Genomic DNA, 27,523 nt, shown 5'->3' on the forward strand with positions numbered 1-27,523 from the left:
TTAGGGTTCATACAATTCATTCTTATCGAGATTCTCAATTCACGCACTCTCACCTTATTGAAAGAATAATTTACTTTACCTAAGTTAATAAAATAAAAAATAAAAAATAAAATCGAATGAAAGAACAGAAAATGAAAAAAGTCGAGATCGGTGATAGAAATTGAGGCGGCGTTGGGTTTTTGTATGGAAACTCGTAGCCGGAAGAGGGCGGAGGGTTCCTCAACTGCCCCTTCATCATCATCATCCACAACGACTGCTCGCACCACTCGTTCAGCTTCAACCAAACGCACTCGTCTCTCTTCGATCTCTCACGCCGCTACTTCTGTTTCCGCTAACACTCGTTCTCGCTCTCGTTCATCCATCAATAATTCTGATTCTTCCATGGAGCCTCATCCTGTTAACGAATCCTCCTCCGGTTCGCGCCGTGATCGCCGCGGTAGGAATAATTCCAATAGAGATAATAGTTCTGATAAAGGTAAAGAGAAAGAACATGATGTTAGGGTTAGGGATCGGGACCGGAGATTGGTTGGTTTAAATATTGTTAACGGAGGTGGAGGTGGTGGCGACGATGATGATGTTGAGAGTGATGGTGATGGTGATGATGGAATTATGCATGAGAATTTGAACTCTGCTAGTAGTGCTCTTCAGGGGCTTCTTAGGAAACTCGGTATTGGATTTGATGATCTGATTCCGATGAGTGGTTCTGGATCTTCGGCGTATCAGGATGGAAGGTTTAAGAAGATTTTGACTAGTTTGCGTGCTGATGGGGAAGAAGGTCCTCAGGTTGAGGCATTGACGCAGCTATGTGAAATGCTTTCTATTGCTTCTGAGGATTCACTCAGTTCATTCTCTGTTGATTCCTTTGTTCCTGTGCTCGTTGGGTTGCTTAACCACGAGAGCAATCCTGATGTCATGCTTCTAGCTGCCAGGGCATTAACTCATCTCTGCGATGTGCTTCCCTCGTCTTGTACCGCTGTTCTGCATTATGGTGCGGTGCCAATCTTCTGTGCCAGATTGCTTACTATAGAGTATATGGACTTGGCCGAGCAGGTTGTTTGTTTCCCAATCAATCAACTTTTGTTCTTAAATTGTTTTTTATTTTATTGTGTTGGTTTTTGTTGTCAACGAGTGTGCATTTGTTTTGCTAGTAAATGAGTTTGATAATGATTAATCTTCCTTGAAAGTTAATTACTTGGCAGACCTTATGGTTTTTTCTGCTTGCTTGGTCTTAGACTCTAATCCACGTGATTATTGATATTTACAGTCTCTTCAAGCATTAAAGAAGATTTCTCAGGAACACCCGACTGCTTGTCTTCGAGCTGGTGCTCTGATGGCTGTACTTTCTTATTTGGACTTCTTCTCTACGGGAGTTCAGGTAGCTCATCAATGAAATCCCTATATCTAGAGGATGGTTATTATTTTCAGCTGCCACAATCCATTTTGCACCTACTAACCTTATTCAGTAAATCTACACTGACATAATTATTATATGCCTCAGAGGGTGGCATTGTCGACTGCTGCTAATATGTGCAAGAAGCTTCCTTCTGATGCGGCTGACTTTGTGATGGAAGCTGTTCCTCTTTTGACAAACCTCCTTCAGTATCATGATGCCAAGGTAAGGTCAATTTTGTTATCATACTTGTCATAAATGGACACTAAATATCCTTGATACTTTTTTGTTTCTAAGGAAATTTAGTTTGTGAAACGTGATTGATTTAAATGATGTTGTCAATCATCTAATCCTGTGTTCATGTTAAGATGACATGGTAGAGGGAAAATCTACAACAGAAAGGGGGATAGTGATATGGACATCTAATTTTGCTGAATAGGATTAATTATGATGATTAGGATTCATTATGATGATTAGGATTTATTATTTAATTTACTTTTAATAAGTTAGCATAACTAAGTTTTTAACTTTGAATTTCAATACTTTTAGCATAAGATTTAGGAGTTAGAACAGAGTTTTCCTATTAAAAAGGATTATTATCATTTAAATTTAAATGATAGTAAATTTAGGGAAAAGTAGTTACTAACCTAATTTAATTAGGACTTTTCTTCTATTGTATGCCTATTTAAAGGCATTAAGATTATCAATAATTATTATAAAAAATACTTGTGAATTCAAGAGGATCCATTGGGGTGGCTGAGGCGCAGTGACTGGTTTTTTTCTATATCAAAGAATTTCTGAAGGAGACATGGTGGGATTTGCAGGGTTTCATTTAATAGGAGAAGTACATCTATGATTCGATCAAATGGAAGAAGAACCCAAAATGGTGTGGGAACGCTTGCCATATACAATTCGGACCTCCTTTGAGCAATAATCCATTGGGAGAACTCGCCATCCTCAAGCAAACTAGATCTGTGGAAGATTATCAATGTAAACTCAATCCTTGCTTGCCAGAACCCATGATCTTAAGCCTAGACAACAAGTGAACTTATTTATTGCTGGATTGACCGATAAATTAAGAATAGACATTGAACTTCAACAATCAGAAAATCTCGGAGTTGCTATGCATATGGCTCGAGCATTCAAACGCAAAGTGAAGTGCTCACAAGGAATGCTTACGGCAAGGGGTTATAATATTAATAGAAACTTCAGCAATGGTTCTGCTATTTTCAACTAAAAAGCCAATTTATCCCAAGTGTTCGATGCCAAGGCCTTACCTATCCCCAAAGCAGCTCTTTGCAGTAGAATAAATAGAGGAATTAGAGAATTGTTAATCCGGTCGGAAGGATATACTCCAGAAAATGAAACATGGGAACCTTGGGATCAGTTTCGCGAGACATATCCTGAATTTGAGCTTGAGGAGAAGCTCAATGCCGAGAGGGAAAGTGATGATATGGACCTCTAATTTTGCTGATTAGGATTAATTATGATGATTAGGGTTTATTGTTTAATTTACTTTAAATAAGTTATTAGTATAACATAATTTTTAACTTTGAATTTCAGTACTTTTAGGATAAGAGTTAGGGGTTAGAATAGAATTTTCCTATTAAAAAGAATTATTATCATTTAAGTTTAAATGATAGTAAATTTAGGGAAAAGTCTAACTCACAGTTAAACATAGTAGAGTCTAGATGAATCTGGATAGTGTAATTCTAATTCTAATTCACTGTACTTGGTTTTTGTGAAACTAAGGGGTTTTAGATAAAAAGATGGAATGAAAGGATTTAAGACTTCAAAAATATGATTATGATTGGTGATTTTATGATAGCCACTGGAATCATGTTTCATTTGACAGCTGTCTAATCAGACTCAAGTTTCTACATAAACTAGCACACTTTGTTTACCAAGTAGTTGATTTCAGGTCCAGTTTGATGGCATTTTGTAGTAGTCAAACCCCAACAGACACCTAAACATCTATGAAGCACAGAGACCTCTGAGATTTGGCGTGTCTCCCTGTGCGTATCAAAGAAGAAATCGCACGTCAGAAAGCATTTTAATATTTAAGCAATTTTAGTTTTAATATTTAAGCAATTTCTATTTTATTTGTTTTATTTAATTTTGTTTTGGATTAAAGGCCCATAAGGCCCAATAGGGTTTATTTATTTTCTGTATTTAAAGACCTTTGGCATGGCCATAAGGATTATCTCTTTTATTATAATAGAATCCAAAGTTTTCTTTATTCCTGGTGGACTCCAGAGCTTATCTATAGGGTTTGCGCTTGCAATCCTGTTTTCATTCAAGGTTTAGCGCTTGCTATTCCTTTGGGCGGCTTCCGACTGCGTCAGTTGGTATCAGAGCAGGTTTTCTCCTGTTCTTTTCATAGCTTGACAACTATGGCGGATCAACCGGTGACCAAAGCAGATCTTGAGGGAATTACCACGGCTTTTACCGCGGCTCTAACTGCTTTGACTGAACAGATGGCGAATTTAGCAAATCAGGCGAACAACGCCAACAACAATGGGAATCGGCGAAGAGACAGGAGAGAGGAACCGATTAGGGTTCTGCGGGTGGAAACTGTGTCGAAGATTCGAGTTCTGATGAGGAAGAAACTTACGATGAAGAGGTTAATCGTAGGAATCTACAGAACAACCATGACTATCGAGTGAAGGCTGATATTCCATTGTTCTACGGAACTATGGGAGTGGAGGAGTTTCTTGATTGGCAGATCGACGTCGACAGGTTCTTCGACGTTATGGGTGTCCCTGAGAACAAACAAGTCAAGATGGTTGCGATCAGACTTAAAAGTACTGCAGCTGTCTGGTGGGATAAACTTGTTGTTCAAAGGCAGAGACAAAGGAAGAGGCCAGTCAGAACTTGGAGAAGAATGAAACAATTGATGCTGGAGCGGTTTTTACCGGAGGATTATGAGCAGATTCTTTATAAGATGTACATCGAGTGTGTTCAGGGCAAGAGAACCGTGACTGAATACACAGCTCAGTTCCTGCGGTTTTCCGAGCGCAATGAATTGGGAGAATCAGAAAGCCAAAAAGTGGCTCGATACATCAGTGTCCTAAAGGGATCCTTGCAGGAGAAGATGGGTTTCCAGACTGTATGGACCGTAGCTGAAGCATCCAGTTTGGCTTTGAAGGCAGAATTGATGGAGAAATTCCCTCGAAATTTCTCGTCTATTGAAAGGTACTCACCCCAAAGTAACTGTGAATCAGCAGATGACAAGGAAAAGAATGCAACACCCTGGGATTCCAACCTTGGGAATAAGGGGGCTAGCAGCTCTAGCAGTGTGCAGCAGGGTAAAGCACCAATTCAGAGGCCGAATAATCCATATGCTAGACCCGCTATAGACACATGTTATCGTTGTAACGGAAGAGGCCACAAATCGAATGTTTGTCCAACAAGGAGAGTCGCTGCTGTTGTGGAAGAAAGGGAGGAAGATGAAGAAAGAAAAGATCCTACAATTAAGAACGATGAGTATGCCAATGTGGAGTTTGCGGTGGAAGAATCTGATGAGAGGGTAAATTTTGTGTTGCAGCAAATGTTACTAGCATCCAAAGACGAAGGGCAGTGCAAGAATTTGTTCAAGACACATTGTTCTATCAAGAACATAGTGTGTAATCTAATTGTGGATAGTGGCAGCATGGAGAATCTGGTGTCGAAAAAATTGGTAGATTATTTGAAGTTGTCCACAAAACCACATGAGAAGCCATACAACCTCGGTTGGGTAAGTAAGGGCTTCCAAGTTCGAGTAACACTAACCTGCAGAGTTCCTATCTCCATCGGAAAACATTATAGAGAAGAGGTACTTTGTGATGTTCTTGATATGGATGTTTGTCATATTTTACTTGGTAGGCCTTGGCAGTTTGATAATGATATCACTTATCGAGGACGGGATAACGTGATGATGTTTACATGGGGCACACATAAAATTGCTATGGCTCCTGTTTTGCACTTTGATAAGAATCCAGGAGGAAAGAATCCTAGATTCTTGATGATGACGCATAGTGAAAAGGAGCTTGATGAGGCTGTAAAAGAAACTGAATATTTCTGTCCAGTGGTGATCAAAGGGTTGATGAATGCTGTAAAGGAGGAAACAATCCCAGAAGAACTGCTAGGGATCCTAAAGGATTTCAAGGAGTTGACCACAGATGAGCTGGCAAACGATTTGCCTCCTATGCGAGATAAACACGTGGAAGTTAAAGTTTTCAATGTGGGAGAAGATGTGATGGCGTTTCGGCGTAAGGAGAGGTTTTCAGTTGGTACTTACAATTATAGCAAGCTGCCAGATGAAGTTTTTTATCAAGAAGAGAACTCGGGGTCGAGTTCTTCAGAAGTGAAGGAGACTGATGTAGGAGGATTGTGCGTATCAAAGAAGAAATCGCACGTCAGAAAGCATTTTAATATTTAAGCAATTTTAGTTTTAATATTTAAGCAATTTCTATTTTATTTGTTTTATTTAATTTTGTTTTGGATTAAAGGCCCATAAGGCCCAATAGGGTTTATTTGTTTTCTGTATTTAAAGACCTTTGGCATGGCCATAAGGATTATCTCTTTTATTATAATAGAATCCAAAGTTTTCTTTATTCCTGGTGGACTCCAGAGCTTATCTATAGGGTTTGCGCTTGCAACCCTGTTTTCATTCAAGGTTTAGCGCTTGCTATTCCTTTGGGCGGCTTCCGACTGCGTCAGAATCATAAGAAATAAATAAATGTATATGAATTGGTGTCGGTGTCCTATGTATATTGAATTGTCATGTCAGGTGTCCACTGTCCTTCATAGTAGGATCATATAGGTAATTTACTACCTCTTTTGAATAATTTTCAGCCCCCAGCCACACGAGAAGATATAGGATATTTCCCCTATAAAATTTGTTATAGCTCGAAGATAGCAGATGCATTTATTGAGTGTCCGTGATCGTGATCCATCCGAGAGACATGAACTCAATCCTAGAAAGTAGTCAAGAATCTCAAAATTCCCAAGCAAAAATTGAATTAATTGGAGTGCTTAGCTTCTGAATGAGAGGAGCTCAATCCTGTGATAACAATGATAACTATAAAAGCAAGGACAGAGGCAACAACAATAGCTTGAGTGTAAAGAAAGAGAACACATTTACTCCTGAAAACCTAATTCTAACAAAGTTGAGTTGAACCAAGATGCTCAAATCAATCCCATAGTGCCTGATTTAGACAATAGCTGTCGTCCTTATTACGCTCGCAGACAAGTGAATATCAACGTCTTTAGATCTAGGGGGATGACTTATATATTGGTGGAATCCCTGGCTACTAGGTAAGCTTTGTATTTACTTATTATGCCACTAGTGTTTTCCTTAACTCCAAAGGTCAACTACCAGCCAATCAAATTCCCATGTGGAAGAAGAGGGGGCAAGTGATGTTAGGAACTTGGAGTTATTTAGAGCATCTCCAATGGAGCTTGCTTAATGCACACTAGGATTAATAAGTTCCGGAACTTAGCATTTTTACTATTGGAGTAGATACACGTGGCGTTCCTGTTGCTTAAATATTTGTGTAAGTTGCTTCATGAAGCAATTCAAAAAGTGTCTTGCTTATCATTAAATCATATTAATCTTGATAATTTGTGGGGCCAAATATAAATTGATTGGGTCATATATATTGTTTATTAAAATTACCATTGGAGTAAAATTGGTTTAGATTGCTTAGATGCTGCTTAAATGCAATGTGGCAATTTGGTCCCACACAAATAGCTCAAACAATCGAAATAAGTTCTTTCTATTGGAGATGCTCTTAATATACTCAGCTGATATTAGGATCAAGTGTTGAACAGAAATACATCGAAATCAAGGAATGAATAGGCTCACTCTAGCCGTTTCCTATGATGATTTGGTTAGGACCTTCTAAAGGTGTAAGTTGATGAATGTGTTTCCTATGATAATTTGGTTAAGACCTTCTAAAGTTGATGAATGTTTTTCCGTAGAATTTTGGATTGATCTAACTCAATACAAATACTAGCTTACATCAAAATAGGATTAGGCGAATACTCTTGATCTCGGAGGGCAAGCATAAACATTAAATCGTGGGATTTTACGATTCAAATAGGGATTTTAACTACCATGCACTGGACATCTTGACCATAGAAAAAAAATCAAATGGCCTCGTAACATAACTATGATATGCCTTGATACTACCTCTGAATTGATTTGGCAGTAGCTCAACTGTAGAAGGTCGCTCAATAGGTGAGGATTACTCAAGCCTTGCAAAGTCTACTTTAGTCTTATCTTTAGTCACTGGGATTTCAATTTCTCACTTCAAATACTTGTATAAATTGAAATCCATTCATAAGTATAATTGCTGAAATGTTTTAAAGATAAGAGATTATATGATTCAGCAATTATTAGGGGAGATTCCACCTGATTACATCAAAATAGGACTATGTGTATGCTCTTAATCGCTGAGGGCAAGCATATTCGTTTAATTGAGGGATTTTACGATTCAGATCGGGATTTTAAATACCATTGAGCATAGAAAAAGTCGAATGGCTCGATAGCAAAACTATGAGATGCTTTGATACTGTCTCTGAATTGATTGGGCACTAGCCACTAACTCAACTGCAGAAGGCTTGAAGCTAGCTAAAGAGGTGAGGATTACCCAAGCCTTATAAAGACTACTTTGGTCATGTCTTTAGTCAATTTGGGTTCTCAATTCATATCAGGAATGATCCAATTCATATTAAGAACCACACCTCATGTATATAGAGGCGAAGTTAGGGATTATAGAATCCACTAATCTGTTATGGATCGTTTTAAGTCTATCTGACAACTAGACAGAAGAATATAGATGAGTCTGGATAGTCTAATTCTACTCTACTGCGCTACGTTCTACACTTCATTAGTTCACAATATTCAATTTTAAAATTTGTAGGTTCTTGAGCACGCCTCCATATGTTTGACTCGAATAACTGAGGCATTTTCTTCATCCCCGGACAAATTAGATAAATTGTGCAATCATGGACTGGTAGCACAAGCTGCCTCCCTAATTTCTACTAGTAGTTCTGGTGGTGGACAGGCTTCTCTCAGCACGTCAACATATACTGTAAGTGTAGTCTTTGCTATGAAGTATTAAATATAATGTTTTTACTTGTGGTGGGTTGTACCCTTGATTTCAATGGCATGTGTAGGGCTTGATCCGACTTCTTTCCACATGTGCAAGTGGGTCCTCTCTTGGAGCTAAAACTTTGTTTCTCCTTGGAATTAGTGGCACTCTTAAAGATATACTATCTGGTTCTGGAGTTTCATCTAATGCCTCTGTTTCACCTGCATTGAATAGGCCAGCAGATCAGGTATAGAGTACTTTGGTGTTCCTTTTGGTCGATTAAATTTACTCTTTTCTCTTTATGGCTCATTAAATTGATCCTGAAATTGAACACGCTATTTAATCTTGAAGAAAATTAATTCTCTTCTTCGGAGAAATGATGTTATTCTAATCCTCTTTTCTATTAAATAGATATTTGAGATTGTGAACCTGGCAAATGAACTTCTGCCTCCGTTGCCTCAAGGAGCTATGTCTCTTCCAGTCATATCAAACATGCTCTTGAAAGGGCCTGTTGTGAAAAGGTCTCCTGCCAGCAGTTCTGGGACACAAGACCCAACTGGAATTGTTCATGAAATATCAGCTCGAGAGAAAATACTAAATGATCAGCCTGAGCTGCTTCAGCAATTTGAGATGGATCTCCTCCCAGTTTTGATGCAGGTTCAATGTTTGAATTTGGTTTTTTGTTAAAATATTTGACTTTCCCTTTGTAGGTTATTGATCATTTAAAAAAAAAGAAAAATGTGCTTTTATATTTCTCTTTTGTTTTTAAGATTTCTCCTTGTTGGTGACTGATCAGTAATGTTGACTTGCTTTTCAAATAGATATACGGTTCCAGCGTCAATGGTTCTGTTCGCAACAAATGTCTGTCTGTCATTGTAAAATTGATGTATTTCAGCACAGCTGAGATGATCCAGTCTTTGTTGAGTGTGACAAATATATCAAGGTATTAGAATGTTAATTGGATTGCAATCACTATATTCTCTGTAGACAACTTATGCATTGTCGCTTTGATGATACAGTTTCTTAGCTGGTGTTCTAGCATGGAAAGATCCACATATTTTGGTTCATGCCTTGCAAATTGCAGAAATCCTGATGGAAAAGCTTCCTGAAACATTATCTAAGATGTTTGTCAGAGAAGGTGTGGTCCATGCAGTTGACCAACTTATTGTGGCTGGAGAGTCAATCAATATCACTACTACACAAGCATCTTCCAGGGAGAAGGATGGTGATTCCATACCTGGAGCGTCATTTCACCGTAAGCACTATCACCTACGCAGTGGTAACTTAAATCCCGATGAAAATCTCCTGGACGATTTGAAGAGTCCAGTTCCAGTAAAAGTGAGTGTGCCACCATGTTCTGTGGAACCTCCAACAGTTAACTCCAGCATTCGCTCATCAGTTAGCTCAGCTGCTAAAAATTTTAAAGACAGGTACTTTCCTTCTGTTCCGGGGACTGTTGAAGTGGGTGTTAGTGACGATCTTTTGCACCTGAAAAATCTTTGCATCAAGTTGAATACTGGTGTTGATGACCAAAGAACTAAGGTAAAGGGAAAAGCTAAAGCTTCTGGATTTGGTCAGGACAAAAAGTCTGCTAATTTGGAAGATTATTTGATTGGGGTGATTTCTGACATGCTAAAGGAGCTTGGCAAAGGAGATGGTGTGTCTACTTTTGAATTTATTGGAAGTGGTGTTGTTGAAGCTTTGCTTAATTACTTCTCTTGTGGGTATTCTTCTAAACATCGAATCTCAGAAACCAATATGCTCAAGCTTCGGCAACTAGCACTTATGAGGTTTAAGTCATTTGTTGCTGTTGCACTACCTACTAACACTGACAATAGGGTTACTGCTCCTATGACTATCTTGGTTCAGAAGCTTCAAAATGCTTTGTCTTCCTTGGAGCATTTTTCTGTTCTTCTGAGTCCCATATCTCTGTCGTCTCAGCCCTACAAGTTGCGTCTCTGTCGAGCCCAGGGTGAAAAGTCACTTAAGGATTATTCATCAAGCATTGTATTGATTGATCCCTTAGCAAGTTTAGCAGCCATCGAGGAGTTTCTGTGGCCCCGTGTCCAGCGTGGTGAACCTGCTCAAAAGTCTACCGCACCTGCTGGGAATTTGGCATCTAGAACGACTCCTACAAGAGCAGGTGCTTCATCTCCTTCCACTCGAACTCCCTCCATTGTCCATCGTCATTCTACTAGATCTAGAACTTCTGTTAGTATAGGAGATACTCCTAGAAAAGAACTATCTCAAAATAAAAGCACAAGCTCATCTAAGGTCAAGGGCAAAGCTGTATTAAAGCCTGCACCGGAAGAAGCTAGAGGACCCCAAACAAGGAATGCTGCACGGAGAAGAGCAGATCTCAGCAAAGATGCTTTCATGAAACCAACAAATGCTGAGTCAACATCTGAGGTGTGCTGCTAATATTTGAAATGATTCATGATAATTAAATTGTTCTAGTCTGCATTAGTTTGTGGCATTAAGTTCATTTAATTCTTGTTGAATTATGTTATGCTTATGCTCAGCTCATGCTCCTTTTCTCCTCTTGTTTTATGTAGAAAGCATTCACAAGTCTTCTTCACCTATTATTTTAAGCTTTTCTGAGATTTGTTCTTGATATGGATTTAGAGCTTCTATAGCCTACTGGCCATCTGTTTGATCCTTGTCACCCCCTTTTTTGTTATGAAAGTGAATTTCAATACATGTTTGAGTAGACATGTTCAAAACCTACATTTTAAACTCAAATTATTCTTGGGTCAGATGGCACATTATATTTAAAAAACATTTGCCAGCTTTTCAGAGAGCTGGTTTTTGTTTATGTTGAATGGAATATCTTGGAGCTATTAACAAGTTGGTTTTTGTTTATGTTGAATGGAATATCTTGGAGCTATTAACAAGTTGTTTTTTTGAATTTATTTACTATGCATCGACGTAAATAAATTTTGCACATCTGTTTGCTTGTATCTCATATATCTGTGCATATATTTTAGGAAGTAATATTTTGACCTGGCACCATGCTGAAATAAAATTGGATTTATAGTGAAAATTTTGCACCCTCAATGAACAGTTACTAAACTATTTGTTTTAACTTTCAAATAAAAGATGCTATATTTCATCTTGCATGACCACATTAAGTAGGATTTCTGCAGTAGAGTTTCCATAAATATTATGTTCTTTCCTGAAGTTGTTGTTTGATCCTGCAATATGACTTATAATTACCTAACTTATGCATCCCTTAGCTGATAATTTACTTATAAATTATATAATCACTACATTTTGAGAATTTTTGTTAAGTTGCATTTTGATAATTTACTTTATTCTGTTTATGTTGAAAAATTTATGCTCAAGTTTAGTAGATGCTTTTAATTGTTGATAGCTTTTACATGCATGTATTAAAGTGATGCTTTGAATTGATGAGGTACCTGTTATATCTCATTATTAGTAGTGGCTTGGACTGTTTGAGTCCTTTCTATTCTATGTGGATCCTTGACATTATTTTTGGATGCTTTTGTGAGCTAGGATGAAGAATTGGATATATCTCCCGTTGAGATTGAAGATGATGATATTTCTGAAGATGATATTTCAGATGATGATGAGGATGACCATGAAGAGGTAAGTTTCTTCTTCTTCTTCTTCATCTGCTAAGATCTTAGCCTACTATCAGTATTTTTATTATATTAGTATCTGATACAATCTCAAAATTTGGGTTGGGCCTAACTCATCCCTACAAGCCGGTTTTGTAGGGATGAGTTAGGCGTAACCTCATTTCTTGAGATGGTATATCAGAGCCTATCCTAGATCCATTGTTGGGCTTCCCGTATCGTCCACACTTCGGGTTCATTGAGGCCCAAGCGCGAGGGGGTGTGTTGAACTTTCCGCCTTAATTGCGGTACGCCCCTAGTTGGCTTAATTGCGGCACTTTGGCTTGCCTTCATTGCAGCCCCTAACACCTTCATTGTGTTGGCTTTGAAGGGGCGGATTTAGTCCCACATTGCTTAGAGATATGGCGTGTGTTGTGTTTATAAGTGGGGGCAATCCTCATCCTTCAAGGCGGTTTTGTAGGGATGAGTTAGGCCCAACCCAAATTCTTTCTGAGAGTATCTCACTTAAACTATTAGATTTATGTAAATACCATCTATGCTTTTCCGACTTGTTTATTTCTTTTGTCGGATTTACTGTGGCTTTTGATATACCAAATCTGTTTACTTCATAGTTTGCCATATTTAAAAGGGTTTTAACATATCAAAATCCACTTTAAATCCAATGGAGCCTATCCTAGGTTTATTATTGGGCTACCCATTATTAATGCACTAAACCAATAGCCTTAGGCATGAAGACTTTAGTCCTCTTGGTTAAATATTTGTGGCTTAAATACTGCACACACAGTTCATTCAATTGTTAGACCAGAAGACTTTAGAATATGTAAAACTAATATTTGAAGGAACTCTAATGTAGAAAACTACTTATATGAGAGAATCTAAGACATTCTAAGATGCTGACATATCTTCTTACACTCCCCTCAAAACTAAAGGTTACTAGGCCTTAAGTTTGCTATAAATATATTTTTCAATATGAATGATGTGTGTATACACACACACACATGTATATGTACATAGGTATATGTATATATCACACTTCAAATACTTCTAAATTAAATCCATTCATAAGTATAATCACATAACATTTCAAAGATAGTAGATTTATGATTCAACGATTAATAGGGGGAGATTCCACCTGATTACATCAAAATAGAATTATGCGTATACTCTTAATTGCTGAGGGCAAGCATAATCGTTAAATCGCGGGATTTTACGATTCAAATATGGATTTTAATTACCGTGGTTGAGTGGTGAAAACAGAGAGAAACGAGCACCAAACAGCGCCTGTAACAAGAGGAAGACGTATATCGGAGTCACAATGGAGTCAAATGAGAGCATGTTCAAGTAGAGGAGAAAGAGGTGACACTTGAGGAAGGAGGCCAGGAAATTGGTACTCCGGCCCACATGTGAGCGTGTTTGGTATTGGCTTGTCCTGAAATTTTCAATAAGTAGTAGATTGGGGTTAGGAATTTTAAATGACGGGTTATTGCAGAAAACTTGTTTGGAACTTTTTCCTTCTGCAGCCGGAACCAGAAAATGCAGGACACTCTGCAGAAGTATACAGTAGCTAAATAGGAAAATGTAAGATATGACATGTTGAAGGAAAGAATTTGAACATGACAGAGGAGGGAGGCTGACGCATCGGGAAGATGACAACCGGACTTCAAAATATGATTATCGTTGATGATTATGATACAGAAAGACCTATTGCATAATAATTCAAAACTCCAATTACTAATGAAACGGGGGATAAAATCTCGATAGTAATAGTTAGCGTTGGACTTTCCACCTTAATTGCGGTCCGCCCCTAGTCGCCTTAATTGCGGCTCTTTGGCTTGCCTTCATTGTAGCCCCTAACACCTTCATTGTGTTAGCTTTGAAGGGGTGGATTTAGTCCCACATTGTTTAGAGATATGGCCTGTGTTGTGTTCATAAGTGGGGGCAATCCTCACCCTACAAGTCGGTTTTGTAGGGATGAGTTAGGCCTAAGCCACACATTCTGAGAGTTAGTAACTGGCATAATATGGAAATTAATTTTCTCTGATTTTAAGATAGTAAACTAATCATGTGGATAAACCAATCATGTGGATTATCTCAGATATGTCAAGAATTCTTGGCTTAATACCTTTCTCATTATTATTTCTTGTATATATAGAGATTACAGGGCTATACAGGTAATTACACTAAATAATTACATTTAATCAAAACAAATCATTTTATGATTTGTTTCCCTTATTCTAGGAACCAACCCTTATTCTAATAACAAATCCTTATTCACATCCCCCCTCAAATTGATGCGGCTGGTCAATGAGCATCAATTTGCTAACAAGAAACTGATGACGTGGACGCGGAACAGCCTTGGTAAGAATATCTGCAATTTGCAACTGAGTACTGACATGAGGAAGTGATATTAGTCGGTCATCATACGCGTCACGGATTGAATGACAATCAACTTTGATATGTTTGGTGCGTTCGTGAAAAACAGGATTTGCAACAATCTGGATGGCACTTGTATTGTCAGCATAAAGTGAGGTTGGCTCTATTTGAGGAAATCCAAGTTCATTCAGAAGACCACGTAGCCAAATTATTTCAGAACAAGCAGCAGACATGGCACGATACTCAGATTCAGTAGAAGATTTAGAGACTCTCGCTTGTTTCTTACTCTTCCATGAGATCAACGAAGAGCCAAGAAACATGCACCAGCCAGTGACAGATCGCCGAGTATCAGGACACCCTGCCCAATCAGCATCACTATAAGCACTCAATTTTGGAGCAATTCCAATGGGAAAGAATAAACCACGGTGAGAGCTTCCCTTCAAGTAGCGAATTATGCGACGAACTGCTACCAAGTGAAGATGGCGAGGAGAGTGCATGAATTGACTTACTTGTTGAACAGCAAAAGATATGTCAGGGCGGGTAATAGTCAAGTAATTCAGGCTACCCACAAGTTGACGATACAATAAAGGATCAGGCAAGAGATCACCATCATCACGATGATATTTAACATTAACCTCAAGAGGAGTATCCACTGGATTAGCCGATTGGAGACCAGCCATAGAAATTAAATCTGTGGCATATTTGTGTTGATGGAGGAAGATGCCCTTAGATGTAGAATGAACCTCCAAACCAAGAAAATAATGCAAATTACCAAGATCTTTCATATGAAACGATGCTTGTAACTGCTCTTTAAGGCTTTGAATGGAAGCATTATCAGAACCAGTAATAATCATATCATCAACATACAGAAGAAGTAGGACAATTCCTGTAGATGTTCTATGAATAAATAGAGAGGAATCATACTGACTCTGAGTAAAGGAGAACCCAAGTAGAGTGGAGCGGAATTTTTCATACCATGCTCGAGGCGCTTGTTTCAAACCGTATAATGAGCGTTTGAGCTTGCACACGCACTTAGTTGACGAGAATAAACCTTGAGGAGGAGTCATATAAATATCTTCCGTCAGGTCACCATGAAGAAAAGCATTTTTCACATCCATTTGATGAAGAGACCACCCGTTTGAAGCAGCTATAGAGAGTACCGTACGAACAGAAGTCATTTTAGCAACCGGTGCAAATGTCTCATCATAATCAATTCCATATTCCTGCTTGTTTCCTAAGGCAACCAATCGAGCCTTGAAACGATTCAGAGATCCATCGGAATTCAGTTTCACAGAATACACCCATTTGCAGCCTATGGGTTTGATATCAGGGGGACAAGAGACAATATCCCATGTAAAATTCTCTTGAAGAGCCTGAAGTTCCTCATTCATTGCTTTTATCCAACGCACATCTTTAATAGCCTGTGCATAACAAGTAGGAATAGATATGCTAGATAATGAGGCAGTCAGAGAAGTATGTGAGGAATCATACCTGTCTGGTGAATATCTATCTGGTGCTTTAGATATTCGACCAGACCGTCGTCGGTCGACCGGTTCAGGATCAGGTGGCGGATCAGTGTCGGGAGGGGCCGTGGGAACCTGTTTTCTGCGTTGTCTGACATATGTAATTCCTGGTTTGTAACGTTTTATAGATTGAGGCATAATAGAAAAGTTAGGAAGAATAGCAAAATCATCTGTGGCAGGAGAAAGAGAAGAAAACAGATATTGATTATCAAAAAATGTAACATTCCTAGAAACTCGAAAGCGGTGATTAGAGACATCATAACACACAAAACCCTTATGAGAGTTGCTATACCCCATAAATGCACATTGAACAGACTGGGCTCCAAGTTTATTTCGTTCAAACGGAGGTAAGTGAACAAAACACACACAGCCAAAAGTATGTAAATCATTATAATCAGGCTGAGTTTTAAAAAGACGAAAGAAGGGAGAATCAAAAGCAATAACCGTAGAAGGAAGACGATTGATCAAGAATACGGCAGTGGAAAGAGCCTCTACCCAAAATCGGGATGGCACAGAAGCTTGAAGAAGTAAGGTACGCGTCACATCTAGCAAATGACGATTCTTTCGCTCTGCCATCCCATTTTGTTGGGGAGTATTTGGACAAGATCTTTGAGACACTATTCCTTTTTGTTGAAGGTACTCCTGAAACGCATGAGACATATACTCACCTCCAGAGTCAGATCGAAAAATTTTAACACGTCCTTGAAATTGAGTTTCAACATATGTCAAAAATTTCTTAAACATAGAAAACACTTCAGACTTAGATCTAAGAAAATATATCCAAGTAAAACGACTGTAATCATCAATAAATGTGACAAAATATTTATAGTGAGCATGAGATGCGGCAGGAGACATTCCCCACACATCACTATGAATCATCTCAAAACATGTGGAGGCACGATGAGCACCTGACGGAAAAGGAAGTGTTTTACTTTTAGCCAATTTGCAAACAGAGCATGAAATAGAAGTCGTACAAATATTTTTATTTCCCAACAAACCAGTTTTAAATAAATGAGACAAAACAACAGAATTCGGATGGCCCAATTTTCTATGGCAATCCTCATACGAGTTCAAAACATTATTACAAGCAAAAGATAAATGACTAGAACTAAACTGGAGCGGAAACAATCTGCCCACTTTAGGCCCCTTCGCGATCACCTTCCCCGACACCTGCTCCTGCACAACACAACCAACACGAGAGAAGTTAACATTACAATTGTTATCCACCAATTGACCGACTGACAATAAGTTGGAAGCAAGTCCGGGTGATACAAGCACATCACGAAATTTCGAGTTTATGTCACCAACTTCAGTGATAGAAAGTTTATTACCATCAGCAATTTGAATTTGCCGATTACCATTATAAGAATGTAAATTGTGCAAGTATTCAGAGGAACCAGTCATGTGATTGGATGCACCAGAATCAAGAAACCATGGCTGAGAAACATTAGAAGACTTACCCTGAATTCCCAAGGCAGAAAGAGCAGAAAGTACCATTTGTTGAACTATTTCAGGTTGTAGAACACCACCATTAGATGCACCAGCATTGAGAGAACCAACGGCAGAGTTGGTAGTGGCATGAAATGCCTGGGCTGGTCGTTGTGCTGGTCGGGGAGGACGCGTTGGACAATCAGAGATGATATGACCTTGTTGTTTGCAATAGTTGCAAAACTTCTTACTGCAATTGCGAGCAATATGTCCAAATTGTTTGCAAGAAAAACATTGGACTTGTCGCATATCACGACCCTTTCCTCTACTCTGAGCAGCATATGCAATTGACACAGGTTCGGAACTGACAGCATCATGAGTCATAGTTCCTTGAGTAAGCAGACGTTGTTCTTCCCTGAGAAGTTCACCAACACAAGTATCCAAAGAAGGAACGGGATTCCTATTTAGTAAAGCACCTCTAACAACCTCAAATTCTGGACGAAGTTTCATTAGAAATTGATCTCGCCCACTGGTGTTGTAAACTTCTTGAACAGCCGCGAGGGAGGTCTTGGGAACCTTAGCATGTATAATAGCAGAGTGTTCTGTCCAGAGATTTAGAAAACCAGAATAGTATTCTTGAATAGACAAATCACCTTGTTTGTAGTTGGCTATGTCTAGCTCCAACTGAAAACGTTTTGCCGAATTGTCCTGGTTGTAAATGCGCTTTAAATAATTCCACATTTCTTGAGCAGTTGAAAAGGAGCGCAAATTATTGATCATCTGAGGATCAATACTATTGAGAATCCAAGTGATAATTTGAGCATCTTTAGTTTCCCAAGTATCTAAAGCCGTTTTCTCCGTCGGTGCCTTAGAAACATCATCTAGGTGACTCCATAATCCCTTTCCTTTAACATACATTTTGAATTGAAATTCCCATGCAGAATAATTCTTACCGGTAAAACGGACACAAAAATTCTTTTCAGCTTCCATGGCCATTACCGTAGCTCTTTTCCTCTGAAGAATAGAAAAAAATTACTATGCACCAAATAAGCTATGAAACCACCGTACAGTAACTCTTCTCAATATATTATTATTATTATTTTTTTAATAATAACTTGCAACAGGACTGATGTATGCAACCTGATACGAAGCCCTAAAACAAACCACCGAACAAGATTGTCAGCTCGCAGGATAACAAATTTCACCGAACAAGAATCGCCGAGAAGCAATCAGTGCCGAAAAGCAATTGCCGAACAACAATCAGCAATTACCGAACAAGAATTGATTTCGATAAACACAAAATCATAAAGACGAAATCACGAGATGACGACCAAGAACTCAGAATAGCAAGCAACCACGAGGTTTTGATTACCAGAAAACGGTTTCAAAACGAACACGAAAGAGGTTTCGCAAACGTAAGAGGATTTGAAACAAACGCGTAAGAGGTTTCGAAACGAACACGAAAGAGAAGCACACGATTTCGAGAGCGACCCAGTGGGGTGTCGCTGTTCAGCCAAGATAATTAGGGTTCACAGGTTGGATCGAACACCTGATACCATGTCAAGAATTCTTGGCTTAATACCTTTCTCATTATTATTTCTTGTATATATAGAGATTACAGGGCTATACAGGTAATTACACTAAATAATTACATTTAATCAAAACAAATCATTTTATGATTTGTTTCCCTTATTCTAGGAACCAACCCTTATTCTAATAACAAATCCTTATTCACAAGATATTCTAAGATAATATCCAGGAATATGCAGAATTTCCAGCTGCTTGGAGAGGACTTTCTCACTGACAAAGAACAGATCAATCTCCATGTGCTTGGTTTTAGAGTGCATAATAGGCTTATGAGCAAGGAGGATAGCTGATTGATTGTCACAAAGAGTGACAGGAGGTTTGGTGGAGACAAAAAGTTCCTTGAGAATAGTCTGAACCCACAATAGGTCTGCAGTAGCCTGAGCCAAGCTTCTGTATTCAACTTTAGTGTTGGATCTGGCTACCACAGTCTGCTTCTTAGACCATCAAGAGATGAGGTTTCCTCCAAAAAAGATGGGTGCACATCAGAGGCCCAGTCAGCATCACAATATACCTGCAGAGATGGAGGATTGAGAGAAGACAAGGGAGAGAGATGCAAGCCATGATGAAGAGTCCCTTTTAGGTATCTGAGTATTCTCTTAACTGCAACCCAATGAGCTTCAAGAGGCATGGATATGTACTGGCACACCTTGTTAACAACATAGGCAATGTCAGGCCTAGTGATAGTGGCATACTGCAATGCCCCAACAACAAATCTATAGAGGAAAGGATCAGGCAGAGGAATGTAGCCAGTTTTTGTGAGCTTGTAAGTGGACTGCATAGGAGTGGCGACAACTGAACATTCAAGCATGTTAGTTTTCTGCAACAGATCTCCTATTTATTTGGATTGGTTCAGTAGTAGACTGCCATTGGAGGCAAATTTAACCTCAATGCCAAGAAAGTAATCTAGATCTCCGAAGTGTTTTAGAGAAAAGGCTTGATCTAGTTTGTGAATGATATCAAGAACCAAGGTCTTGGAGCTCCCATATCATCACTATACACTAGGATGTAGATAGTATGATTGTTACAAGAGTAGGTGAAAAGTGAAGGATCACACTTGCTGGCCTGAAATTTAAGGTATAGTTGGGCAGTTTGCAGCTTCTCAAACCATTGCCTGGGAACTTGCTTAAGCCCATAAAGAGCTTTGTTCAGTTTACAAACATGAGAGGGGTTGGAACTAATAAAGCCTTGGGGTTGCTCCATGTACACTTCCTCAATTAAGGATCCATTGAGGAAGACATTGTTTACTTCAACCTGCTGAATAGTCCACTTATGAGTTAGAGCAATAGTGAGGATAAGTCCGATGGTGATAGGCTTCACAACAGGGGAGAAGGTTTCCTGAAAACCAAGACCACGTCTTTGATGGAAACCCTTAGCAACCAACCTAGCCTTAAACTTGTTAATAGTACCATCATGATTTTCCTTGATGCGAAATACCCACTTGCAGTCAATAGCCTTTCTGTGGGCTGGAAGAGGAACAAGAGTCCAAGTCTGATTCTTCATTAAGGCATCATACTCTAATACCATATTAGAGTTTGACCTAACTCATCCTTACAAAACCGGTTGGTAAGGTGAGGTGTGTCCTTTTATATATACTCTTTCAATGCTCTATCTCCAACCAATGTGGGACTTTAGGATCTTCCTAATACACTCCCTCACGCCCAACACTCTTTTGGACTTGGTGCGTGGCCCATGGTCCGATCGATAGGCTCTGATACTATGTTAGAAACTGATACTATGTTAGAAACTCAGTTAAGCATTGCTCATGATTCAGTTGTAACTGAATTCAGTTTTCATTGATTGAAAGATAGTTACAAAGAGGATTGCATTTTTAGTAGCAATCCTGTAACCTGCAGTAGCAGGTTACCTAGCCTTAGTGACTTACAAATAGCCAGTTATATTACTCTAATAAGATGATATAAGATACTTTGAATTCTGATGTCTTCTAACAAAGTAACAACAAAAACAAAAATCGAATCATCAATAGTTCGGGAACTTAGGGAGTATTTCGTTTTTTATAAACTTTGTCAAAGATAAATGTGGATTTTAATAGTCATACTTGTACCAATATTGAGACATCTCATTCAGGTCAGTGCATTCATCCCCATTTTCTAATTTTATCAAATTCAATTGCTGTTACTATTATTTGGTTATATTTTTCACATAAAATAATTACCATATAGTTAATAATTGGGTACTATGATTTAGCTAATCTGCATCTTTGTTAGCAATTGGAAATCATCAAACACAAATTGCCACTATTGTTCTTATTTTATATTTCAATAACCACCTCATAAAGTAACCTTAGCTTTAATATTTTTTTTTTTACAGGTTCTGAGGGATGATTCTCTTCCTGTTTGCTCTCCTGACAAAGTACATGATGTGAAATTGGGAGACCCCGCGGAGAGTACCCTGGCCGCGGCAACAAATGATAGCTTGACTAATGTAGCTTTAGGTTCTAGCAGCAAAGCTGGTACAGCCAGGGAGTCTGACTCTGCTGATTTTAAGAGTGGCCATTCATCTAGCTCAAGGGGTGCAACATCGTTTGCCGCTGCCATGGCAGGACTTGGATATGCTAATACAAGAGGTTTCAGGGGTGGCAGAGATAGACATGGACGACTGTTTGGAAGTTCAAATGAGCCTCCGAAATTGATTTTTACTGCTGGTGGGAAGCAGCTCAATAGAAATCTGACTGTATATCAGGCAGTTCAAAGACAGCTTGTGCTAGATGAAGACGACGATGATAGGTTTGCTAGAAGTGATTTGATATCCAGTGATGGAAGTGGACCGTGGGGTGAAACTTGCACCATCACTTATCAGAGGGCTGAAAACCAGACAAACAGAGATCCTACTGGAGGATCAAGTTCAAATACTTCGAAGGCTGCCAAATCTGGGTCTTCCTCTAATTTCAGTTCAGAAGCTAAGTTGCATCAGACGTCAGTTCTCGACAGTATATTGCAGGGAGAATTGCCCTGTGATCTAGAGAAATCTAATCCTACCTACAATATTCTGGCACTACTGCGTGTGTTGGAAGGTTTGAACCAGCTTGCGCCTCGTTTAAGGGCCCAAATGGTTAATGATCAATTTGCTGAGGGAAAAATCTTTGATTTTGACGAGCTAGGTGTTACCGCCGGTGCTAGGGTGTCCCCAGAGGAATTTGTAAGTAGCAAGATTACTCCAAAATTGGCCAGGCAAATACAGGATGCGCTTGTACTGTGCAGTGGCAGTCTCCCCTCATGGTGTAACCAGTTGACTAAAGCTTGCCCTTTCTTGTTTCCTTTTGAGACTCGACAGCAGTACTTTTATTCAACTGCGTTTGGGTTATCTCGTGCACTCAATCGACTTCAGCAGCAACAAGGTGCTGAGGGTCTAGGATCAACAACTGAAAGAGCGACGAGGGTAGGGAGATTGCAACGCCAAAAGGTCCGTGTATCTCGAAATCGGATTTTGGATTCTGCTGCAAAAGTTATGGAGATGTATTCTAGCCAAAAAGCTGTGCTTGAAGTGGAATATTTTGGTGAAGTTGGCACTGGTCTGGGACCCACCCTTGAGTTTTATACAATTCTAAGTCACGACTTGCAAAAAGTTAGACTGCAAATGTGGAGGTCTTATTCTTCAGAGAAACATCAAATGGAGGTTGATGGAGATGAAAAGAAAATGAAAAGCTGTGAAGGCTATGGGCCTAATGTCCCTGGAGATGGGGAACTAGTGCAAGCTCCTATGGGGTTGTTTCCTCGGCCATGGCCTACAAATGCTGATGCATCAGTGGATAGCCAGTTTACAAAAGTGGTTGAATATTTTCGGCTGCTAGGCCGTGTGATGGCTAAAGCTCTTCAAGATGGTCGCCTATTGGATCTTCCATTGTCGGTGGCATTTTATAAGCTTATTCTTGGTCAAGTATGTTATTGTTGAATATTTTGTCCTGACCAATTTCATAGGCATTGTAAACTTTAAGGACTTTTATTCTATGTAAATATCTAACCTTCATTCTGTTTTAGGATCTTGATTTGCATGACATTGTTTTCATTGATGCGGAGCTTGGGAAGACTTTGCAAGAGTTGAATGCAATTGTTCGACGCAAGCATCATATGAAATCCATTTGTGATAACTCTAATGATGCTGACACTGACTTTGTTTTTCGTGGCACCCAAATTGAAGATCTCTGTTTGGACTTTACGCTTCCTGGTTATCCAGAATACATATTGAAACCAGGAGATGACATAGTATGCAGTTAAATCCTCAGAAAGTCTATAAATTTTGGTTTGTGATATTTAAATCTCTTTTAACTTGTAAAATTCTCAGGTTGATATCAACAATTTGGAGGAGTATGTATCCTTGGTGGTTGACGCAACTGTCAAGAATGGAATCACACGACAAATGGAAGCATTCAGAGCAGGGTTTAACCAGGTTGTATGCTAGTATCAGTATAGCTTAAACAGCGTGCACATGTAGTGTGTTGTTTTTCTTAAATAAGGCTCTCCTTCCCTCCCCTTTTCTAGTGGAAAATATCTCGTATATGCACCGCCATAGTTTATTATGCTACCATTGCCCTTTTTCCTTTCCTAACAATTTTAATTTGGTAACATGGAGCACACATCCTTCTGCTTCTAAACTTTTGAATTATAGCTTCTGAGTTTTATTGGATCATGGATTAGTTGATATAATGTCATTATGATTTTTAAGAGGTGTGTTTTTACTAATTTGTATCATTAGAGATCATTTTTGGTGATATCTTAGAGTGGTGAGTACTTATTTGACCAACATCTCATACTTGAATATTTCAATAGGGAGATTATTAAATATAGATTTGGTGTTTTCTTACTTATGTTTGCTCCCTACCACCAAGATACGAACCCTATTTTTCTGCCACAAAATGAATTTGCAGTTTTCAGTTATTGGATATCTAATATTGACATCTTGAAGATATTATTTGTGAAATGAGTTTCCTCAGGATGAGACATTTGGTTTATTACTAAAGGTCTTTCACTTGCACATGTGTGCTGTTCAATGCAGGTTTTTGACATTTCATCTTTACAAATTTTTAATCCCCAAGAACTGGATAATTTGCTTTGCGGCCGCCGAGAGTTGTGGGAGGTGAGTATTTTCCAAGTTTCATTATGGCTTTAACAATAATTAGAATCCTAGAACTTCCCATCAAGCTTGTAAGTTTTCTGTTGAAAATTTTCTGCAGGCAGAGACACTTACTGATCATATAAAGTTCGACCATGGATACACTGCTAAAAGCCCTGCCATTGTTAATGTATGATTATTTTCCTATTTTTAAGTACTGCTGTATATTAGTGGGAATTTTGGCCAGTTGTATTTGATTCACATTTCATATTGGATGCTATTTTCAGTTACTTACAATTATGGGAGAGTTCACTCCAGAACAACAGAGGGCCTTCTGTCAGTTTGTTACTGGTGCGCCCAGGCTGCCACCTGGTGGGCTGGCAGTTCTAAATCCGAAACTAACAATTGTGAGGAAGGTATATAGACATGTTTTTGACAACTCTGGTATCTATATTATAGCTTATTCTCGACTTAATTTTGTACTTCATATAATTTATTTTTCTTTTTGCATATCATTATCCACGTTAATATTTGTTGTCACCTCTATTCATGACATTTTTTTACACTGGGCGCAGCTGTCGTCAACTGCAGTAAATACTTCATCTAATGGGAATGTGCATTCAGAATCAGCCGATGATGACTTGCCCAGTGTTATGACATGTGCTAATTACCTGAAGCTTCCTCCTTATTCTACCAAGGTATTGTAATTGTCCTGAAAAGAAATGATTTTTGCAAACATATCTTCACACATTTCCTTGTTCGGTTCCTTGTTTGGCATAAAAAAGTTTCGGAACGGAATGTGTAAAAAAAAGATAGTGTCCAAATAACATAGTCGCAGCTCACCATTGTTGATTAAATTATGATTCATTTCCAAGGGTTTTCTCTGCTATTGTGACCTCTAGTACTAATCTTTGATGTCCAATATAAAACAGGAAATTATGTACAAAAAGCTACTCTATGCAATCAGTGAAGGCCAGGGATCCTTTGATTTATCGTGAGTTTCTACAACTAACCAACCTAACTGTGGATGTTAATAGAGAAATCACAGTTTGCTCCTGGGGCTTGTTATCTATGTTTTCCACGTCCTTCCCTCGCTTCTAAAATAATGAACTCCTTCTCGATAGTTCAGGTGAGTTGATCTCTTATGTCTGTAGGACTACTGGTTGAGTTGATCTCTTATGTTAGTAGGAATGGTTGGATCTATATCTGTTCTGATTTATACAAATATGACTAGATACTAAATAAATCATAGTATTCTCTGTTGCAGCTTGTGAAACATTTCATATCTTTTCTTCAAAATAATTTGGAGGCTTTCTTCAACGGAGGCAGTGGAGTCGGTTTGCCATATTTTCAAGGTGCAGGGAATTTAAGATGCTATTTTTTCAATTTTAACCGTTAGAATGTGTAAATAAATAGGAATTAGAAATTTTGCTTTTTGTTTTTTTAAATGCTTTATTATTCTGTTTGTAAGTCAAATAATTTGTAATCACTATGTAAGAAATAATGTAAGTAAGGATGACAAAGGGAAGAGAAATAATTTCAAATTTTATTCTTGGTCTCGTTATTATATTCCTCTTAGTTCTGACATGAGGGACTTTGTTATATAGTTTATCCACAACTTTTTGACACAAATACGAGACATGTTATAGTTGAATGAGATGATTAGAGAGAAATCTATAACTAAACTATTGGATTATAGGGATAAAATTAACAAATCTAATAATAAAAATATTGAGTCACATCTTAACATTAGAGGTGACAATTTGCATTTTCTGGACCCAAGCTTACAGTAATAATTAGATGCCCTTTTCATAAGTGCAATAATGTCAAAACAAGACCAAAGCAGGTGTGTGAAACAACATTTACGGCGGGGATTTCAACCAAATTATTGAAAAGGGAGTTTTATGGAAGAAAATTAGATAGATTTTAAAGAGGAAGGGAACGACTTTCGTCTAATGATGATGATAGGGATTTTAGAGAGGAAGGGAATGACTTTAATGTCAATCTTGAAACGAGTGATATGCTCAAACATATGCAATGCTTCATGACATGTATTCAGAGAAATGTGTGATCATCATCATCATATAACTAGTGATTATGAAGAGTCAAATGCATATGCTAAAATATTTTATGGATTCTTGAAAGAAGCTTAGTAAAATTTCTCAAAGTTATTTTTTTTTTTATAGAGAAAAGCTATGTTTACACTAGTTTTTACATATATACTGTCTAAGTATAGTTAAAATATATTAGTTTTATTTTTTTTATTAATTTATCTAACTTTAGTTTTTGAGTCATCATCATTTTGTTTTGTTATGATGTACGGTGTAGATACGGTATATAGCAAAAGTAGTGTAGGAATAGCACACGTCTATCTTTTATTATACATAATTTCTAAAACAATTTTATGGGGAGCATTATGCCATTTGAGTCACTACTAAAGCTATTCAATGAAGCATTGCTAGAAGGTAATATGCTTTTTAATTTAATGTAAGAGGTTCAAAAGATTATTAAGGTTTATGGACTTGCTTAAGTTAATAAATGGCAACTTTTCATTGTAGATACGGTATATGGCAAAAGTAGTGTAGGAATAGCACACATCTATATTTTATTATACATAATTTCTAAAACAACTTTATGGGGAGCAATATGCCATTTGAGTCACTACTAAAGCTACTCAATGAAGCGTTGCTAGAAGGTAATATGCTTTTTAATTTAATGTACGAGGTTCAAAAGATTATTAAGGTTTATGGACTTGCTTAAGTTAGTATATGGCAACTTTTCATTGCACTCTTTGTACTATGCCATTTGAGTCACTACAAAAGCTATTCAATGAGGCGTTGCTAGAAGGTAATATGCTTTTCAATCTAATGTACGAGGTTTAAAAGATTATTAAGATTTATGGACTTGCTTAAGTTAATATATGTCAACTTTTCATTGCACTCTTTGTACAACTCAGACACTTTTGAAAAATCTCAAAATACTTTGGACGCATCAAATACTATTGATCGTACCAGATCATACTGGATCGTCAATGATCTGCAACTGTTGAGCTTCGAATGAATAGAGGGTGTACCTGCAAGGTACTTCAATGTCAAAGTGAGAATTTGAGTATGGAGAGCAAGTACACAGATTTAGGTTGGAATGAATGAGTTACCTGATCCTCTAGTGAAAGAGGGTATTTATAACCCCTAGCGCGGTGTCAAGATTTCTCTTTTTTGGGTAGGATCGTTGGAGGTCTAAAACGAAGGAAACTGCTAGGATGCCACGTTGTAGGGTAGAGTCAGCAAGTGACTCACGTCCTAGTTGAACCACCCGTAGGGTTTGGATAGGAGGTTGATTGGATCTCCCGCTTCTGGGTGACCACGTGCTCTTTGTGGAACATGTGGAGATGAAGCTCTAACGGTCAAAGGAGAGCATGTGCTCAATTGGGCTTGGGCCCTGAATTGTGCTTATTGGGTCTGCTCGGCCCAGACCAGA

At 38.3% G+C, this 27,523-nt stretch overlaps 1 protein-coding gene across 2 annotated transcripts; it reads left to right on the forward strand.

Annotated features, from left to right (window-relative positions):
* On the forward strand, positions 1-25,610 carry LOC131660486 (E3 ubiquitin-protein ligase UPL3-like). 2 transcript variants are annotated; one of them, XM_058929729.1, is made up of 18 exons: positions 1-1,050; positions 1,265-1,375; positions 1,499-1,615; positions 8,299-8,469; positions 8,555-8,716; positions 8,881-9,126; positions 9,291-9,412; positions 9,489-10,878; positions 11,986-12,078; positions 21,308-22,873; positions 22,975-23,199; positions 23,279-23,383; positions 23,990-24,070; positions 24,168-24,236; positions 24,334-24,462; positions 24,622-24,744; positions 24,979-25,175; positions 25,299-25,610. In XM_058929729.1, exons 1-17 carry the CDS (start codon positions 184-186, stop codon positions 25,042-25,044), a joined length of 5,643 nt encoding a protein of 1,880 aa, XP_058785712.1. In that variant the 5' UTR covers positions 1-183; the 3' UTR covers positions 25,045-25,175; positions 25,299-25,610. The 2 variants fall into 2 exon arrangements, with proteins under 2 accessions (XP_058785712.1, XP_058785711.1); XM_058929728.1 differs by having other exon boundaries at positions 25,314-25,610.
* The last annotated feature ends 1,913 nt before the right edge of the window (positions 25,611-27,523 follow it).

This window comes from Vicia villosa, linkage group LG3 (genome assembly GCF_029867415.1).
Source record: "Vicia villosa cultivar HV-30 ecotype Madison, WI linkage group LG3, Vvil1.0, whole genome shotgun sequence".
NCBI classification, from domain to species: domain Eukaryota; kingdom Viridiplantae; phylum Streptophyta; class Magnoliopsida; order Fabales; family Fabaceae; genus Vicia; species Vicia villosa.

What these genes read in the sequence shown, in the direction of transcription:
- LOC131660486 (XM_058929729.1), top strand. Translation starts at nt 184, where the DNA reads ATGGAAACTCGTAGCCGGAAGAGGGCGGAGGGTTCCTCAACTGCCCCT. An exon ending in TCAGCACGTCAACATATACT is followed by an intron (nt 8,470 to 8,554) that starts GTAAGTGTAGTC and finishes TGGCATGTGTAG; the next exon opens with GGCTTGATCCGACTTCTTTC. An exon ending in AAAGCCCTGCCATTGTTAAT is followed by an intron (nt 24,237 to 24,333) that starts GTATGATTATTT and finishes TGCTATTTTCAG; the next exon opens with TTACTTACAATTATGGGAGA.